This window comes from Equus przewalskii, chromosome 5 (assembly GCF_037783145.1).
Source record: "Equus przewalskii isolate Varuska chromosome 5, EquPr2, whole genome shotgun sequence".
Classification (NCBI taxonomy): Eukaryota; Metazoa; Chordata; class Mammalia; order Perissodactyla; family Equidae; genus Equus; species Equus przewalskii.
This window is the reverse complement of record NC_091835.1, coordinates 60,415,739-60,436,843: the sequence shown is the minus strand read 5'-3', so window position 1 is coordinate 60,436,843 and position 21,105 is coordinate 60,415,739. Positions and strand designations below refer to the sequence as shown.

At 34.9% G+C, this 21,105-nt stretch overlaps 1 protein-coding gene across 3 annotated transcripts in view; it reads right to left on the bottom strand.

Moving 5' to 3' along the window:
• Positions 1 to 2,784: 2,784 nt before the first annotated feature.
• The window catches only part of LRRK2 (leucine rich repeat kinase 2), a 134,361-nt gene continuing 116,040 nt past the window's right edge, over positions 2,785 to 21,105 (bottom strand). Inside the window, exons 43-51 of one of the 3 annotated variants that reach the window (XM_070619407.1) lie at positions 19,895 to 19,995; positions 16,827 to 17,021; positions 15,399 to 15,592; positions 14,068 to 14,140; positions 13,097 to 13,281; positions 9,169 to 9,321; positions 7,581 to 7,789; positions 5,003 to 5,074; positions 2,785 to 4,403 (exon numbers count right to left, since the gene is read on the bottom strand). In XM_070619407.1, coding sequence (XP_070475508.1) covers positions 4,282 to 4,403; positions 5,003 to 5,074; positions 7,581 to 7,789; positions 9,169 to 9,321; positions 13,097 to 13,281; positions 14,068 to 14,140; positions 15,399 to 15,592; positions 16,827 to 17,021; positions 19,895 to 19,995 — 1,304 coding nt within the window. In that variant the 3' untranslated portion in view covers positions 2,785 to 4,281. Of the gene's footprint in view, positions 4,404 to 5,002; positions 5,075 to 7,576; positions 7,790 to 9,168; positions 9,322 to 13,096; positions 13,282 to 14,067; positions 14,141 to 15,398; positions 15,593 to 16,826; positions 17,022 to 19,894; positions 20,018 to 21,105 lie in introns of those variants that run through there. The other 2 variants (XM_070619406.1, XR_011540042.1) reach the window with 2 other exon arrangements.

Here is a 21,105-nt window from a genome sequence, read left to right as displayed (position 1 = left end):
ACAATGGAATACTAGCTATAAAAAAGAATGAAATCTTGCCATTTGCAACAACATGGATAGACCTTGAGGGCATTAGGTAAGTGAAATAAGTCAGACAGAGAAAAACAAATACTATGTGATCTCTCTTCTATGTGGAATCTAAAAACAAAACAAAAACAAAAAACAAGCTCTTGGGGGCCAGCGCGTGGCATAGTAGTTGGGTTTGGCACAATCTGCTCAGGAGCCCAGGTTCCTGGTTTCAGATCCAGGGCCCGGGCCTATACCACTCATCTGCCATGCTGTGGCAGCACCCCACATATCAAAAACAGAGGAAGATTGGCACAGATGTTAGTTCAGGGTTAATCTTCCTCAAGCAAAAAAAAAAAACAAGCTCTTAGATACAGAGAACAGATTGGTGGTTACCAGAGGCTGGAGTTGGGGGTCAGGAAGAGAGGAATTGCTGAAATTGGTGAAATAAAAAAAAACTGAATAAATATGGCAGCATTGATGAAATAAATGCAGAGCCTCCAAAAGTGACTTTATTAAAGAATGTTTTCTTTGAATGTACAAGTTCTGTTTAGATTTCTTTTTAAGCATACTTTCTCATCAAAAAAATACACATTTATACTCTTTCTAAAAGCAGTTACTTCAGTCAAAAATAGCGATATTCTTACTGATCTGTCTGTAGCAAAGATTTTCTTATTCAATCTTGTGACAAAAATGTGTGCATCTGGTGATTGGCAGCAGAAATCCATCTAAGCAAAGCTTATGGTCAGAGAATCCTCTTGCTTACAAGCAGCTTCTTTCTGTGGTGGCCTAATTACTCTGACATACACCTCATCTGCACGGAACTATGAATAACAGGAAATCAAAACAATGCCAACATAAGAGAATCAGCTTCAAAACATTTTGTCCACTGGGCTTCCATTATAGTAAATTACATTTCCACATTATATCTTCTTTTATTTATATCATGATAGTAAGTGCTTTGAGTTACTTTGGGCTCATTTTGTAACGACATGGGGAAAACCCCATATGTCATATACTAGATATATACATGAAGTCATAGATTCTTTTTTATGATTTTATAACTTATAAGATAAACTTGGTGTTTGAAACATCTCTGCTCATTTCATCCTAACCAACAAACCTCTTTCCCCCCGAAAAGTTCATTCGCTTTATAATCTCTCATTTCATTAAAAATGCTACATCAATACATAAATATATATTTCTTTTGCATCTTCGATCATTTAAGTGTCTCCTGTATACTCTAGATGTAAGTTCTCTAGGAGGGGGAAGCTGTCACAAATTCCAATATTTAATAGAATACTTCTAAAATAACCCTATGCTCCCAAGATTCCTCTGCCTAGAATGCGTATCCCACCCCAGGACTGTTGAGGACCTATTCATCCTGAATGGCTCTGCTTCAGTATTAGCTTTTTGTGTGTATGTGATCCTCCCAGATTCTCCACTCTGGCCAGGCAGACATATTCTCTACTTTCCCATAATACTTCTAACACAACATTTATCACACTGGTTTGTATTTTCATAAATAAATGGGGTGGTGTTCAGATGGGTAAATGCGGTGAAGCCCAGGTCAGAGTGACACATATCAGGTTCTCCAGGAAGTCTATCTAGCCTTCCAGGCCCTGATTGCTATGGGACAGTCGATTCTGCTGGAGGCCAAGCAGCAGCCCCCATGACCCGGATGCTGACACTCCTTCCCTCTCGCTATTCTTTGTCTTAGGCTGAGACCCCCTCAGCAGAGACTTCCCAGGTGAGCCTGGAAACCAAGGACAGGGGAAGAGCAGTGCAGAGGGAGACCTACGCCTCTGCTTACCACTCAGTGTGCTCAGACTAGACCTTTGGGTCTGGTGCCTCCCTGCCTCCCACTTGAAAGCCAAGGTGCTAAGAAGACACCAAATGCCTCAAGGGATCCGAAAGAATCAAGCACTTCTGCGCTTTTCAGCAGCCAGATTCTGAACTGTTATTGGAAACAATGAAACCCAGGCTGGGAAACTAGCCAGAATAGAGAACAAGGATTTCGGTTTCTCCTGAGTAGGTAGGGTTTAAGATTTTACTGTATTGCTGATGAGTCTCCATGAAAAGAAATCAGTTTCCCAAGTTAGGGGTTGAGCTATCCACAGTGATGGATTACGTATAGACGCAAAGTTCCAAAGGTTTTGAACTTTATCACCTCTTGGTATCTGAACATTTGTATGTTCATTTTTAATTTGGGAAAGTTCACACTCTTTTTTGCTACTTCTGCTGTTTCATCCATATATATCTTAATGTCTTGATGAAAAATAAGTCGCATTTTATTTCAAATAGTTCACACATAATCAACAGTGCTTGGCAGAATTAGATTCAGAGAGGCTCCCTTTTTTGAATTCAAAACTTCCCTCAAGGAATACTTTCTGTTAAGATAAATGCTTATGATTTGATAACGATTAGCAGCTTATTTTAGGGCTCTAATGGGGAAAAATTTTAAATGACTATTTTTTAAAAAAATCAATTGTTCTAAAGTCTTATTTTTTGTTTCAGTACTCAAGAGTGAACAATCCTTCTCAAGAAAAATTTTATGAGAACTTGAAAACAGAATATGTCATGCCCATCAGGTTTTATCCTGGGATCCTGACAGCTAGCTGTATTATAGGAAATTGAATAAATTCTCAAGAGAAAACTTTAGCTAGTGCTTCCTATATTGGAAGGTCCCATATACAGATTAATATAAAGTTTCATATTAGAAGGATTACAGACCTATATGTAAAAAACAAAATATCACAAAGTGTTAAAATTCACAAATGTGCTTTAAAAAATGTTTATTATTCTATTTAAATACAATGTTCATTTACATATTTCTCCATAATTGTCATCTGTAAAAAATTTGCATATAAATACAACAGAACACTATGAAATATCACAGGAACAAACACCTCCATCATTTCTGACTTCTTTCTTAACTACATAACAAATTAAAACATAGGTCCCTTTGAAAAGTGGAGAATATTTCAGGGCTAAGAATTTTATTACACTTAATACAAAGAAATTTAAAGTCTTCATATAATAAAATGCCAGTCAGTTCTGAGAATATTAAATGGAGTAGTTATCCTGTTATAAGGAATTGTTTAAAATAATGGATATTGGCCAAGGCCAATGGATTTACGAAAAACGTTTTTTCTCAAAGCAGAAATGACACTCAAATTGTTACCTACATACTTGGCCTGATCTTCCTATCATGGAAAGATACTTAAACAATTTAGATATAATTTAGAAGACTAGGTGAGCAGGCACTCATCACAGCTCAAGCTCCTTTCTTCTTCAGCAAATGGAGGAGTGTTACATACTCCGCATGGTCTTGGTGGGAGCTGTGGAATTCCATAATTCTGAAAATAGGGTTTCTACCTGAATGATGGAGGATTTTCAGGGTCACAAATTTAGGAAGAAGATGGGTAAGCATTAGTGTAAGGAAGATTAGGAACAAGTAGCCAGTGGTCTGGCTTGGTGCTGAGAACCAAAATAAAAACATAGAAATGCCACTTAAAAGACTGAACATTGTATTTACAGCAATTATAAAAATTCAGGGTATCCACAATTCAAAGACAGAGTTGCAAAATAGGAAAAGAGAGAGTGGCTGTGTCTTTCCTGGATATAAAGACTTTGGCAATATGTTACATTTTCTCATCAGCAATTCTCACGGCGTTTTCTTTTAGATGGAGTGAAGTTGTGTGAGATGCTTTGTTTGTATCAGCAACAAAGAGAACTCATGTCCTCATGAGGGCTTTACTAGTGCAAATTCACAGACTATTTACAAGCATTTATGATAACTGCACTTAAAAGCAATCTACGAAGGAATGTGTTACATGAAACTCTCCTAATATTTTTATTCTACTTTACAGAATATCTAGAAAGTAATCAAGTAATAGTCCTATCTTAAGCACAGAATTTAAAATAAAATTTACCTTCATTATGGATAACAAACCAAAAATTATCCACTTTGTAAATTTTAATATGAGTACTGCAGTTAAGTACTTTTTAGGTTTCCTTTCATTACTTAATCCACAAAATTAATTAGAATATATAGGAAATACAATACTACATTTTTAAATAATTCTTTAAAATATAGTTTCACTGGTAACTATTTCTACACGTATTTATATTTAAAATACGACATATAAACATTCCTTCATATACAGATGAGCTATTTGAAAGAGTGGAAGTTCCCTTTTCATATGTAAACATTTTTTAAAGAAATATTTATAAGAGTATAATTTTCCCATCCAAAGATTTCCCATACCCTTTTTATTCAACAGATATTCTTCTCATTTTTTCAGCTAATTCTTTTCTCACTTCAATATGTTTTTCTAAATTTTGCACTTCATGTGGAAGATTGATGTCCCAAACAGACAAGCAAGACTGTATCTCTAGAAAATGAAAAAATAAAATGTCTCAAAGATCTGCCATAAGGCATTTTGATTTTATTTTAATTTTGTTAATTTATATTTAGTTGCCTTGGACAAACATATTATAAATACAGCAATAAATAATCTACTATATTATAGCCATTTATAAGAAGTTCCATTTGGAAAATGTTTAAAATAAATTATAGAACTGACTACTAAATTTCAAAAAGAGTGTGGACCTTTAAGAACCTAACATTTTATTTTCTGAAAGAAATGAAGCTTTTTCAAACACCATTCAAAATCAGACCTCATTAGGGATATAGGTAAGATGTAAGGAAAAATACCCACATTTAGTTTAAATTTGGGCTAGTTCTCATTTTATAGGGTTGATATCACTACTTCATCTGAAAAAATAATTACTTAACACTCCTAAATCACTGAGACTTAATTTTGAAGATTTATGACTAAATTATTTGCATTATAAAGAAGCTACCAATTTAAAATGCTTGAAGTTTTATAGCATATGTAATACTTACTATAAATGTATAAAACACATAATATGTTATAATCATCCATGTCATTGCACTGTGTTTGGAACATAGTATCCTATTAAACATTACCTTTTTGCTGTTGTGTACCGTCGGTACTTTTCCGGTTATACCCCAAAACCAGCATGGCATTTTTAAGACTTCCTTTACAAAAAAAAAAAAAAAAAGGATTTTTATGTTAAAACAATATAACAAATTGGACTAAAAGGAGTACAGGTGTTCATATTTTAAGACAGTGAACTTAACCGCTACTTAACCATGCACTTAACCACTAGGCCACTGGACTAGCTCCAGACCAGCGATTTTCTAAAGCTGGAAAATTTGTGATCTTCTCCTTGCTAAAATTCTTAGTAATTGTGTGAATCTGACAAAACAGCTTAACCTTTCTACAAAATCAACTTAATATTTATACATTACATTATTTATACAATTATATATCATACATTATCCCTTAACCTAATTATGATATTAAATGAGATAATGTATATGAAATATCCATGTATGTCTTTGGATACAATAAGGCACTGGTCAAATATGAAGCATTTGGATGGAGAGTTGAATGGATGGATATACTGATACTGTCACAAATCCAGACTTTCTTCTCAAGTCAGTCACTAACTTATTCAACATTCAACAAAAGTCTCTATATACTAGGGGCCAGCCTGGTGGTGTAGTGGTTAAGTTCACATGCTCCACTTCAGCGGCCAGGGGTTCACCAGTTCGGATCCTGGGCACAGATGTATGCACCACTTATCAAGCCATGCTGTGGCAGGTGTCCCACATATAAAGTGGAGGAAGATGGGCACAGATGCTAGCTCATGGCCAATCTTCCTCAGCAAAAAGAAGAGGATTGGCAGTGGATGTTAGCTCAGGGGTAATCTTCCTCAAAAAAAGAAAAAAAAAAGTCTCTATATACTAGACCTGAGGCTAAGCCCTGGGAATAAAGGGATGAACAAACAGATGCAGACCCAATCCACATGCAGTTTATGTTCTAGTGAGGAGACTGACATTAATAAAAAAAAGTCATGGCCAAGAGAGGTGCTATGAGAGCCAAAAGAGAGAACTTTGACCTAATCAGCGTTCACTTCTCCGAGATTTTGACATATGAGCTACCATTTCAAAAAGAGTCACTGTTAAGTAAGCCAAAAATTAACATACTAAGTTAACTTAATTAACTAAGTTAACTAAGCAAAGAGTGAAACAGCACATGCAAAGCCTTGAGGCAGGATGAAGCATGGTATTTAAGAGAGACTGAAGGTTCTTCTAGATCAGAAACAGCTGAGAGGAATGCGGTAAATGACAGAGGCTAGAAAGGTGGGATGAAGCCAGATCATGCTGCACTTTGTAGATTATGTTTAAATTTATCTTTATTTTAATAATCTATTAAACCCACTGAAATCCCATATAACGTCAGTAACAAACAACCATTTGGGTCCTAAAGAACATACAAATTAAATTAGAGGATATAACATCCTTGGTAGAATAAGACTAGAAAGGCGACCACAGACCTACTACTCTGCTGTGTAGACATGTATCCTGATAGTCACCAATCACTAGGAGCATCTAATCTAACTCATCTGTGCAACTCTGACCTCCATTCATGGAAAATAGGTGAGGGTGAGGAGAAACACTAGTCCCTTCTTATTATAGTCCCGTGAAAGAAATTTACTATTTTCTTCACCATGTCAAACATTTTATTACTTATTTGCTAAAGTCACATAAACTCTAGTTTTGAAGAACTTAACCTCATAGCGTAATTTTGTATATATACTATTACTATTCTCTAAACCAAATAATTAGTTAAGACAATAAAATATGAATACTTATGCAGAAAATATATTTCATATGCTACCATGATTTCTTCCTATTTAAATAGAAAAGAAGGAACAGAAAAGACATAGCTTGAGTAAATTATGATTTGTCAATATTTGTAGATCGTTGAGTTTAGCATATACTGCTACAAGAACACAAATTTGTTTATAGCATGAAAAATCAAATACAATTCTTTAACCAGGGGTGGGAAGCTTAAACCATCATCAAAATAAACATTTGCTTTAATTTCTTTCATCAAAATGTAAAAAAGACCTCAACATTATGTATTTCCAATTTTTGCCTTAAGTATAGAGAAAAAAGAGAAACTAAGACCCAAATTTAGTGCTCAGCTACAATAATCTGCTTCTTTTATGGGACTGAGAGCATCTACTCTCTCCGTTTTTTTAATGACCCTGTTCAAAATTTATCCCAGTCCTATGTTTTATTATGTGAACTTCTGAGATACTGCAAATGGCACTGGAAAGTGAAGAGAAAACTTCAATTAAAAATAAAAGCATATTCTTGGGGCTGGCCCCGTAGCCGAGAGGTTAAGCTCGCACGCTCCGCTGCAGGCGGCCCAGTGTTTCATTGGTTCGAATCCTGGGCGCGGACATGGCACTGCTCATCAAACCACGCTGAGGCAGCGTCCCACATACCACAACTAGAAGGACCCACAACGAAGAATATACAACTATGTACTGGAGGGGCTTTGGGGAGAAAAAGGAAAAAATAAAAAAAATCTAAAAAACAACAACAACAAAATAAATAAAAAATAAAAGCATATTCTTATAGTCTTAGAGAATATTAAAAAAAAAAGATCTAAAAGAAAGAAACTTGCCTAACTGTGCTGTCATCATGACTCTAACAGAATCACAAAAGTTGTGAATTATACGTATAATTCGACGAGTTGAAAGATCAAGGAGTAAAATATGGCCTCCTCCAGTTCCTATCCAGAGGGCAGTGTTCTTCTGTAGGCAGAGAGTTTTCACTCTCCCAGAATAAGACATTTTGTGTTTCGAGTCTTTGTTTACTTTTACCATTTCTTCCCTAAAATCATAAAGAAAGCTATGCATTAATAATTTATCAACAATTAAGAAATAAAGTAGACGTTTCTATGTATATATATACATATATACTATTTTAAATTATGAATACATAACAGTGTACATTATATATCATTAAAACTGTACAAAACTAATTTTGCTAAACACAGAATGCCAAGAGCCACATTTCCCTACTTGAAGCATAAATTTTCAAAGACAACACAATAACCCCTTAACTTCAAGAAATTCTAAAATAAATAAGACAGATACAATTTTTATAAACATCAAGCCTATGAAATCCAGCAAAAAAAGAATAAATTTGCCCAATATCAAAAAAAAAAAGTTCATTTCAACTCTTCCATGAAGCCTAAAAGTTACAAAGGAAAATAAAATCACAGTCATTTACATGTAAAAAATATCAATATAAACCACGGAATTTTTCCCCGAGCCAATGAATAATTCATGACAAAAATGAGGTGTCCAGAAATAAAAGAATTCTAATAATTTTGGAACTTTCGGAAGTATGGGACTCTTTACTAGGCAGAACTGTCAGCCCTTCTGAGCATACAGAGAAAAACTTTAAGATTCTAAGAAAGTAAACTTTGAATCTCATTTTATGGATATAGTGCATAATCTAAATGTTCTCTAGAGTATAAAAAATACATACAGTAAAAACGAAAGAAAACAAAAATAGAAAGTGGTTAGCAAGTAAGGTCGGCATGCTCCTGTTCCCCAGCAGCAGCGCACAAAAGATGTGCTTAATGTAATGTCAGATTTGTCTGTGGCTAAGAAATGGGCTCTCAGCCTGGCACCTCTATCCTCCCTCCTTAGTTAGTGCATTGGTCAGTCCAGTCTGTTTTTTCCCTCATATTTTAATATTGTTTTGTGACTTTTTATCATTAAAGCAGAGTATCCCTGGATCTATGGTCTAATTATAATTGGTCAAATTTGATACTGAGATGCTTCTGGATCTACGGCCAGCAATGAATCCGGTGTGGTCATTTGCAATAATGTGCTATTTTTTCATTGGAGAATATTCCTTATAATATCTTGAAAGAACCATATATATTATGTTCCTATTTTATTTCTAAAATGACATTTGCAGATACCAAGAAATGGTGCTGAAGAGCATTAACAATTTTGTTTCTGAGGGTTTTTTAAAAAAAAATTTCTATTTAGAAGTAGAAAGGAAGAAAACTAAGCCACACTTCTTCCTCTGTGAAATCTGAAGTGTAAAGACAGCTCTTATTGGCATTAAAGAAAGAACTAATGACATTTCACCTATAGTCAACAATAATATATTATACACTTAAATTTAAGAGAGTAGATCTCATGTTATGTTCTTTCCACGATAAAATTTTAAAAAAAAATCAATGAATTTACTTTAAAAAGTGCACACAGTCTATTAGTTCGCAGAGTTTTTCAGTTTTCTTATCCCGCACTTCCACAAATGGGCTATTTTTCTTAGCAACATAGAGAGCCGTGTCGACCACCACTGCTATGATGTTGGAATCACTGAAGGCTGTGTAAGAAAACCTAGGGGAAAAAAAAATTTGACCACTGTTCATTTTTCTTCTATTTCCACATGTAGTGCAACATTATATTAATTTTTAATACATATAAAAGATTAACCCCCTTTTGGAAAAGAAACAAGCCTGAGTATTGGCAATTATTTTATGTTCTCCCCTAACTATTCTGAGTTGAATATATAACTTACTTTGGTATTTTACTTACTTTTGATTACTTTGGTTTTTTTCCCCTGATAATAAAATAAAGACTATGACTAATGTTCACTGCTCATTTTAGTTTTAATTTCAGTTTTATCTGGTTCTTTATAGTGTTTTTTACTGTCCAAACATGCGAAGTATCTTGACTTCTAAAAGAAGTATCATAATCATATCTGCAACTTTATGATATTGCAATAAAATGCTTATTGTTGAGAATGCTTGGGAAATTAAGGGTTAGCCATTACACCTAGAATTATAAAATATCAGATGTTAAAATAAACTTTAGCAGGAGTGTCTTCAAATATTAAAAGATATCTTTGCATCAACACAAGCCAAGCCAAGTAGGAGAAAAAATCCACATCTTCATCGAAACAGAAATAGAAAGCACATTGTCATTTCCCCCCTTTGAAAATAAAGGAAAATGACGAACATTTTTAAAGATCTACCTTCCAACTAGAACACTGGCATTTTACATATTTCACAAATAGATTGGCTCCCATAGGCCCCATGTGCATGGCAAACTCTGAGTTAGCCTTTGAGGCTTAACTTAAATGTCAGCTCCTCTGGAATTCTTCCCTGACCTATTGAAAAAAAAGCAATCATTCCCTCTCCTTCACTGGTGTAGCTGTAATATTATAGACCTTATTAAATACAAAATTGTATTTATTAGTGTGGTCCTGACACTAGACTGCAAGTGCTATTTATTAAGGTCAAGGATCATGTCTTTTCTATAAACCAACAACCCAGTAGCATCATTATAGATAAGTACCTATCTATCTAGTAAAGATATATATATATAGTAGATAGATAGATAAGTATCTATCTAAATGCCTGGTTAACAAAGCAGGCAGTTTGTTAAGTGGATGGACAGAAGGATGGATGAATGAAGAATAAACTAACAGGAGAAATGAACAACCAGGAAAAAGGTAAAATGGTTAAAACTGTAATTCAATCAGAAAGACGACATGCAAATACCAGGGATGTACTAATCTTTATATCCTAAGGCAGGAAGGTTGTTTTTCCTCCACCTTTTCTATTTTGGTAAGAGAGATGAAAATGCAATGCTTTGCAGGTCAAACTAGTACAAAGTTTTGTATAGAGTTTTAGAATTTATATAAAATACTTTTGTGTGTTATCCCATTTGATCCTCGATAAAAATCCTAGAAAAAATTATAAATTTCAATGTTTGTAATTACAGAAAGAAAAGTGTACAAATGCTAAATAACTTCCTCAAGGCCACTTGACTAATATGTTACAGAACCAGGACTCAAAACAAGTCCTGTGGAGTCTGTGGCTCCAGAGGCCATAGCCATCTTTCACTGTCCATTACGCCTCTCAGTCCGTGCATGTGGATGATGATAAGGAGGGTAATGATGAGAAAGCAGCCCCTAATTAGTGATATGATGTCTGCTTAGCAGGGCAGAGACACAGGCAACAGGAGACACTTTTGAGACGAAAGCAAATAATTTCAAGTGTCTATGAAACAGCATCCTAACCTCTTTGGGGAGATAAACATCTTTAAGAGCTGATATTTATGGGCATTCTCTTTAGTAAAGCATCTATACCCCAAATCTTATGTGGAATGTTAGGGGGTTGATTGATACCATGATCTCATAACACGCTCTGTGAAATAAAAGAATTAGGGGCCCGTTCTTTTTAAATAGTTTCAGGTTTGTATAGGTTGAATAAAAGTATACATTACAGAATGAGACTAAGTCCATCCAAATAGTCACCACAGGCTAGGAAACAAATGTATGAGCAAGATAAGAACTAAAAACCAAAATCCTCATCTATGAGAATTTACAATATATAGCAGCGCATCTGAACCCTGACTACACTTTAAAATCACCTAAGAACTTAAAAAAATATATTGAAGTCCAGGCCCTATGCCAGGCTTAATTCATCTTTTTTAATTGGTCTGAGGTGGGTCCCAGGCATCAGATTATTTTCAGCTACCTAGTGGTTTCTACTGTGCAACCAATGTTGAGAACCTATAAGTCTGGTGGTGCCAAGAAATATTTTTGAAAATATATTTATAAGAATGTATGATAGCTGTTGTGTAGGGAAATAACAGATGCAACAAAGAACAAATCTGAGGCACCTAATGGGCACAGATGGGATCAAACACAGACACTTTGAGGCAGTGAAATTTGGACCAAAGAAGGCAATAGGAATAGCAGTTATTTAGCCAAAGAGACAACCACATGTGAAGGCAGGGGGTAAGAAGGAGCAGGTTGTCTTCAAGAACTGAGACTATTTCAGTCTGGATAAAGCACAGAAGGCAAGGGCGCTGCAAAATATGAATCTAGAGAGGTAAGCAAGAACTACATTATAAAGGGTCTGGCAGGAATTTGGATTTCATGCAAAAGACAACTGGATGCCACTGAAGGGTATTAAGCAGGAGAGTGGCATCAGATTGATTTGCATTTTAGAAGAGTCCCTCTGTTCACCATGTTGAGAATGGATTGAAGGGAGCACAGTTGGAGGTTGAGAACTGAATAGAAAGATGCTGTTGTTAACACGGCCATAGATGAAGGATAACAGCCTGGCTCACGGCAGCAGCAGTGGGAACAGTGAGAAATACAAGAATCTGAGAGTCAATCGGGAGGAGAGTCAAGTGAATACAGAAAGAAAAGGACAAAGGAGTCAAAGATTACTCCCAAGTTTCAGTCTTGGACAACTAAACAGATACTGAGATACTAAGATATTCCCTGAGATACGGATTTGTGACTCAAAGCTAATAATAATCATAATAATAGCTAACATTTATTGAGCGCTTACCAAGTGCTGGGCAATACGTTAGCTCCTTACATTAATTTTCTTGTTTAGTCTTCCAAACATCCCTTTGAGATACAGTACATTACAACCCTCAGGTTAGAGAGGACTGAAGATTTGAGAAATTCTTGCCAAAGTTCGCATAACCAATGCATGGCTAAGCCAATATTTGAACAATTTATGCTCTTACCCACCACCCTACACTGCTTCTCACTGAAGAATGTGATAAGTAAGAACAACTATAGTGATTTGTTTAAAATACAACTATAAAATATTGAAACAACAAATTGACACAAGGTTTATGTTCTATTTTATTCTTGCTTGAAACTGGTATCACTAACTTTTCTGAAAAGGGGCTGTCTATATAATTATCAAATCTAGAGAGGACTTCTTATTCCTGAGGCCTATGTTTCCCACAATCAATACTCAATGGAAATTATCCAAAATGTAAGTGTCAAATCCATAGATTTAGTAAAATACTGAGTTGATTGCCTTTCAAATTCCATATGTTCAATTTGATACAGAGATAATGAAAATGTTAAAAATTTAGATTGATAAATACTACTAAGATTAGCATGGGTTTTCATATCTTATCCCAAACGTGATTAGGCTGGGCGATTTTTTAATGTCCCTCTGCTTTCTGGAATTTTCTAAGTTTTCTATAATGAATGTTTAATTTTATAACAGAAAAATAAATTATGCATTTTGAAAGACTTTCATTTGGGATTATCAATAGCTTTATTGACATGATTATAAAGAATAAACATGAATAAAATGGTAAATCAGTTATATAGACAAGAATAACTTACAGCTGATTTGTCCTGGTCTCAATGAGTTTCTGAATGGTGAAATCTTCAGAAAATGAGAAGATTTTTGTGCCACATCCTCCCCACATAATGCTTTTTTCAGTTGAATTCATGGATTCACTCAAACACATCAGTGGAGTGCTAACACTGCCTATATTTAGTGTCTTCAAAGGAGCAGCTCCTTTACACTTTGCCAAAAAGACAAAACACATTCAGTAAATTGAGTATTGGCAGAAAGAAATACTAAAATTTGAGCCTTCTAAAAACTACTTTCCCATCATAAATGGTTAGAGGTGTTAAAATAAAAATTCACGATACATTTTTCAAAGGTTTTATAAAAACAGGATTCAATTCAAGTGATATTCCACAAATTATCCTTATAACCAATCTCTTCACTTCTCCATGCAAAAACTGTGCAGGAACTAACCTAGGGACTATACTCTACTTCTTTGTTTCTCATTAGATAATAAGCTTTTATGATAAGAAAGAATATGAATGGGTAGGATGTTGAATAAATAGATGGAATCACAGATGAATGGATGGACGCAGTAATAAAGGCTTTAATGATAAATGAGACTCTACAGAACAGAAAATTAAATGATTTCTTCATGGCCAAAGAAAAAGTTGATAGCAAACCAGATTTAAAATTTGTTTCCTTTGTTTTTTTCACAATATATTTATAAGGAATTATCTACTTCACTTATATAGAAATAGAATTTTTCCATGCCTAACATTATAAAGCAGATCTCATTTATCATTTTATCCCTAGCTCATTCATAATAAAATATATAGTTAATCAGCAAGTATTTATACACAATCCGTTGTATAAAAGACTTCATGAGGCGATAAAAAGTAGAATTTATGATCCTTGCTTTTAGGGAGTTTATAATCACTTAAGGAGGGAGGTGGGGATGAGCATACATAAAACAAAGAACTTAAAATAAATTTTGATGTAGAACGCAGTCAACATTTACCTTAACAGATTTATCTTCAAAAATCGCTAAGTTGCCATCAGCAGTTCCCACCAAAAGAAAATTTTTTTGCTTGCTAAAAGGAAAAATGTCAAGATAGTCAAAAAAAGAATGCTTATAATGACCGACGTGGGCTTAACATTCCCGCTAGCTTGACAAACTTTAGAGAGCGTTCTTCCTGACTATGGACCCCTGACTTCCCTTTTCTTACAGCATTTACATTAGCAAACTTAAATTGTAATTTCTTTCTCCGCCCATTTGAGACGTAAATCTTCTAGCCTCTTGCCAGTTTTATAATCCAGGAATGTCTTTCTCAAGGACCTGAGGGCCCTCCCTTTCAAATGTCATCATCAAGAATAATAGCACCCCTATCTCTCAGTCTGTTGGGGGTTACAAGCCAAACTTCAATAAGCAAGCATTAGCAAACGCAGATGGCCTAATCACATTGACGTCCTCGAGTACTTTTCCACTAGCTCATCCCAGCAGTTAAAAACTCTCCCACCTTTTGATGCGGTCAAGTTGAGCTCAATCTCTCTCCCCTATGGCAACAGTCTTGAATAAAGCCTTCTTTGCCTATTTAACTCCACCTGACGAAATTTTTCTTTAACAATATCTAAATAATTTCAACTGCAAAATTACCAGTGGAGTTTATATTTCAGCAGCCAAAAACTTGGGCTTCACATTTTTCTAATACTTATTTATTTTCCAGTACTGATTAACTTAAACCAGAGAAGTCTATGGGGTATAATCTTAATGGCTCCTGGAAATAATCCTGTCCCGAATATCACAGCAACCAACATGTTACACACACCTGAAATTCTGCCATTTAGATAAATTCCCTTGGGGAAGGATGCTTGCAACTGATAATAATTAAGTCATTTTTACCTATTAACAACTTAGAAATTCATTTATTGGATCTTTTTTCCAATTTTGTAGTTAGTTAACTGATATGTTTTAGACTGGCACATAACAGGCCATTGATACAGAGGTACTCATAGAAAGAATTAGTGAGAAGTCATCTTCGAAGAGGCCCTACAAAGGTGAATTTATGTGAGGAGTGGCAAGGAGTTAGAGCCACAGTGGTGGTAAAATGAGGCACAAGGCTGAAGGGCCTGAAGAAATGATTGATCTATGTTATAAATGCCTCAGTTTGATTTGCATACAGAAAAATCACAAATATCTTTGTGGCCTCCCACAATTCCCTTTAATATATGCAAACCAATGGGAAACTGTTAAAAATGAGTAATCTTTGCTGATGCTATAACAATTCTGCACCAACTAAGTCATCTAAGAGGTATGTAATTTTCCCCCAATGGTCAAATTCACCACCATACCTTTGCTTGGAAAAGGAATTGCAATACAAGCAAGTAACAGAATCAGTCATCTTTTCAAGGGTATGTCTTTTTTTCTCATCTTCGGTATTGATGACCAGGAGCATACCAGACTGTGTCCCAGACACAATCCAGCTTTCCTTTTCGACAGGAAGATGCACCAAGGCTAGGCACAGTATTCTACTATCAGTAACTTCCTGTCAAGAAAAGAAAACACACTCTAAAGGACTCGGTTCTAGCTCAACTGACCAGAACATGTACAGAATGAAAATATTATGTTATCCACATACATATCTCTTTTTACTTCGTTGCTTTTAATTTTTTAAAAATACCTATTTTATTTAATTTTCAAAACTAAATGAGGTAACCGGCAAACAAGTTTTGCCTATCTAGAGTGCATCTGAAACTAAAATTAAATATTGAAAATTATCCCTCAGTATCATTTCTCACTCATCAAAAGAATACAAAAGGATGGTTCAACCTTAAGAATAATGTTTAGGCATAACATTTATTTCAAGGCAACAGTCAAAATATTAGGTTACTTTTTAAGTTTAGAAATTAATATTTGCCAATACAATTGATTGCTCCATATAGTAGATGCTGCACCCAGAGCTCCTCCACCAGTCAGGCGCACCACCACCAGCAGCTCTGAGTGTTGGCTCCTAACAGCTCAGAGCCGCACCGTTCACAGAACTGCCCTCAGCTGATGGGAGCTGGCTTGCCCAGAAATGGCTGGGAGGTTACCCTACACCTACCCGTGGGCAGATTGTAGCCAACGACTGACAGACATGTGAGCATGAAAGACTGGACCCCTTGCCTGGTGGAAGGATATATCTGTGCCGCTATTCACACTCCAGAGTTTCTTATGGGTAAAAACAGAGGCTAGACTTCCTCAGAAACTCCATTTTTGCTAAGCTTCTTCCCCTGCTCTTTCTGGCTTCCTGTACTTCGTCAAAAGTTTCTCTGTTCTTAAATCACTCATACAAGATTCTCTATCTCAGGCTCTGTTTCCAGGGATCCTGACCCAACACACACAAAGATGATTTTAAAGCAAAACACAGAGTATCTAATTTCATGTGAACACTCTTGTTCTAACAGAAAGTTAATTTAATAATATTCCTATATTAGCTCTTACTTAATTTCTTCCTATGTAAATTATTTTTTTCCTGAGGAAGATTCACCCTGAAATAACATCTATTGCCTATCTTCCTCTTTTTGTATGTGAGCTGCTGCCACAGCATGACCACTGCTGAGTGGTGTAGGTCAGCGCCCAGGAACCAAACCCGGGCTGCCAAAGCATAATGCACCAAACTTAACCACTAGGCCACCGGGGCTGGCCTCTAAGTAACTTTTTAACTGGTACACACTTTAAAATAATTTGCAAAGTAAGTTTTCTAAAGTATCTCTAATTGAAAGAGTATTTAGATTTACCTCAGAAGTGTATCTTTCAGTATTTAAGTCAAGGAACGAAAGCTGTCCTTTGTCAGGGTGCCCACAGCCCAGCCAAATGCTTGCATTCTTGCTGTTATGATTTGAGGCAACCATGCATTCAACAATCAAGTTTTTAGGTATTGTTATATGTCTCATCAGGCAGATTAACTCAGCTGAATTCAAAATGTCAAACACCTGAGAAAGTTTAAAAATAAAACCACACACAGCAAGTTAACACACGTCCTCTTGAAAGCTCATATTCTTATGTGTAATGTAGGACTAAATGTTAGAGCTCTGTCAAGAAAACCCTAAATCTGTTGGTTAAACTGTGACCCACCCAGAGCAACAAGATTAAGAAATCCAAACTATAGATAAAATTACATTAAAATAATACTTATTTTTAAAGTATGCATGATATATACTCTTTCATATGTATGGTATGTTTTGTAACTTGAAAGGAAAAGAAAATCTCAAAAGTGCCAACTGAACAGAAATTTAGCAGTCAGAAGCTATTCTTCATTGCATTTTATACTGCAGAGCCATATCATGCTGGCAATAAACACTTGGGCCAAGAGAACAGACCTTCTACAGCTGAAGGGAAAAGAAATTTTGAGCTCGGGCAACAAAATTCACAAATCACCTCTAGATTCTGTTTTTATACTTTTCCTTCAAACACTAAAGAGCTAGAGAGAGAGTGTGGAGCCACTGTAAGGAAAGAGAAACAGAAGTCAGGAAATTGGAATTAGGGCCCCATGACACAGCCACTTGCCTGCCACTCATGAAACCCCAAGAAAGTTCTTTATTCTCTCAGTGCCTCACCTGACAGAGGCAATGATTTTACCCACCTTGCCTAGTATATGCTGTATTTTAAAGATTAAATAGATATCAGAGTTTTTAAATACTGTCATGTACTTGAAAAAAACTCAAGGTTGTTATGTAATCTATAAAAAAGAAGTGAAACATAATTAAAAATGAAAGCAAGAAAAAGCAAAATGATAATTAAGCTATGGAAAATTTCACTGTGATAAAATTTTTTTAAAAGTCTGTGTGATTAACACTGGTGATAACCAAAGTTAAAAAACAAGTAGGACAAGTAGCCAAGATGATTATATAATGTTTAATAAAGTCAGTATATAGGAACTCAGTTATTTTTGAGTAGGAAATTTAAAGTTGAACACAAATTTTTCAGTGAATTATGATACCACATCAAGAGTCCACAACATAAAGGCAGCTCTTATTTTGATCTATTAAAATCTGTTTCGGTGTAAAACATGGTAAGAGCTCTGTTTATGGTAATATGGTAGAAAAGTTTATTTGGACAAACCTTCAAGCTAAAAATAACTTAAAATGGTGAAGAAATTCTTTTTTTAAATCTTAAAAAAATTTAACTCTTTAACTTTTTATCTCTTAAAAACATTAAAGATCTGACAACACCATAAGGAATTATCAGGCTGCAAGACTGATCCAAAGCACAACAGGGTTTTTCATAAAAGTTGATAAAATAAATTTAAAATTTATATGAAAAAAACTAAACTTAAGAATAGCTAAAGCATTCCTAGGGGAGAAAAACAAGAGGAGAAAGGAGGCTATTATAAAGCTACAGGAATTATGACAGGACAGCATTGGAGGAAGAGTAGATAAGTTGACCAGTGGAAGAGAATGTGTGTGAATATGGGTGTCTATCTAAGACAAATTACAGAGTAGAAATGGAAAAAAAAGATCAATGGGGAAAAAGGAAGAAACTATTTAATAGATGAAGCTTAAGAAAATGGTTATCCATATAAAAAAAAGAAAACTGGATCCAGATTAAAATGTCCATCCCTGATGGATTAAGAACCCAAATGTCAAGGCAAAACTTTTAAACTTTTTTAAAGAAACCATAGGTTAATATTTTTGAGACTCTGGGAGAGATAAGGACTTCTTAAAATAGGACCCCAAAAGTAATAACCATAAAAGAATTGCTAAATTTATCTACATGAAAATTAAGAAATTCTGTTCATCAAAAGGTACTCTACAGGAAATAAAAAGGCAAACCACAAATTGGGAAAAGAAATTTGCAACAGATATAGTGAACAAAGGATTACTACACAATAAAGACTCTCTTTTTCTTATTTCATTTGCATGCAAATAACCCAGTAGAAAAATGGGAAAATAATGAACAAGCATTTCCCAGAAGAGGAGACATATATATGACCAATAAACACATAAGGAGATGTTCATCCTTACTAGTAATTAGGAAAATGTAAATCAATACACAAGACTGAACCTACATGGAAAAAATTAAGACGTTAGATAGTATCAAAATTTAGGGAGAAGATACAGAGAAATAGCTACCCTAGTATCAGGCGATGGAAATGTTAAGCTGGTACAACTTCTACAGAAAAAATCTGGATATTCACATATCCTAGGATTCTGCAATTCAACTCCTAGGTAAACACCACAAAGCAGTTCTCAGATAAGCTGCACCAGGAGACATGTACAACCATGCTCCTAGCAGCACTGTTTATAACAGCAAAAAACTGAAAGCAATACCAATACCCATCAACATGATCATAAGTAAATATATTGTGCATTCAAACAGTGGAATGGTCTAGCAGTGAAAATAACCAACAGCTATATTCAACAGCCTGAAGGAAACTTACAAAATACTGTTGGGAGAACCACCAAAAAACCTCACAATACTTTGTGATTATTATTCCATTTACATAAACTATGAATATAGGAAAACTAACTGGGTAGCAAAACCATAAAGAAAAGAAAAGCAAGGATTATGTAAAAAGTCAGGAAAGTGCCTACATCTATATGGAAACGAGAGAGATGCAATCAGGAAGAGGCATATGGGAGCTTCTGAGGTGTTGGCAGTGTTCTTTCTTTTTGTGCCTGGGGTGGTGGAAGATACAGGAGTTTTGCTTTCTATCTGTTTTAAACTGTGTGTGTTTAGTTATATGTTTGATTATATACATGTGAAGACTATATATATGTGTGTGTCTATGTGTGTGTGTGCATACATATATGCATTTATTTTATGTTCTGTACAAAATATGCATAAATTTTGACTATAAGAATACCTGGGCAGAAGTAGGCCTTTCTTGAGGGTTTTCTTTCAAACAGTTCTTAATTAACTTCTCAACCATAGGCCATGGGGCACAACCATATTCTCTAACTGGATCTAAAACATTCCAAAACATACGCTAGAACGTTAGACAAATCAGAACAATTATTTTATTTCCACTCAATGCATATAAAAGATCCAGACATTGCAAAGGAAAACATTGATCTCCATAATCCTAAATTTATTACGAATCTACTTCTCACAAAAGCTAATTTCATTAGCTTTATCTCTACTAGAGACATCAAAAAAGATTTCTTGATTTTTTATGGTATAAAAAAGAGAAACAAATACCAATCGAATAAAATAATAAATTTTCATTCCATTCCTGCATTTCAAATAGACTTTGAAAACACTTTTGTCCATATAATAACTGGACTTCTTTGGAAATACTTTTTATTTAACTATTCAGAGTAGGCAAGCATTTAATCGTCAGATACCCACAGTAGGTTTGTGCACATTTGTTTCTTACAAGAGGAATGCCATTCTTCTGGTTGGTGTAAAATATAGATTTGGAAACTTGCACTGGATAGCTAACTGGTAAGATAAGGAGGGTGACTCAGATTGTGTCTGAAGTTTATCTAAAGGATAATAAATTTACTTTTGCTGAGAATCTTTAAAGGTTCCTTCGAAGGACATAGTTAAAGCTACATTCGCTAAACCTGGCACATATTATACAGCCAAAAATATTTCTTAGGGGCTGGCCCCGTGGCTGAGTGGTTAAGTTTGAGTGTTCCGCTTCGGCAGCCCAGGGTTTTGATGGTTCGGATCCGGGGCGTGGACATGGAACCACTCATCAGGCCATGCTGAGGTGGCATCCCACATGCCACAACTAGAAGGACCCACAACTAAAATATATACAACTATGTACTGGGGGGATTTGAGAAGAAAACACAGGAAAAAAAAAGGAAGATTGGCAACAGTTGTTAGCTCAGGTGCCAATCTTAAAAATATATATATTTCTTAAATGAGAGGGAAAGCAGAAAATATGAGAAAAGCTAAATATATTTAAAAGAATACTTTGTAGTAGGAACTGAAGTAATAGTCAAGGAATGAATGACAAATTCCTAGAATTTCTTGAAAGCATGACAACCATTCAAAATGAGATTTGATCTCATTAAATACTCATTTACTAATTCTTATTAATATTTGCTGCTAAAAATTATCATT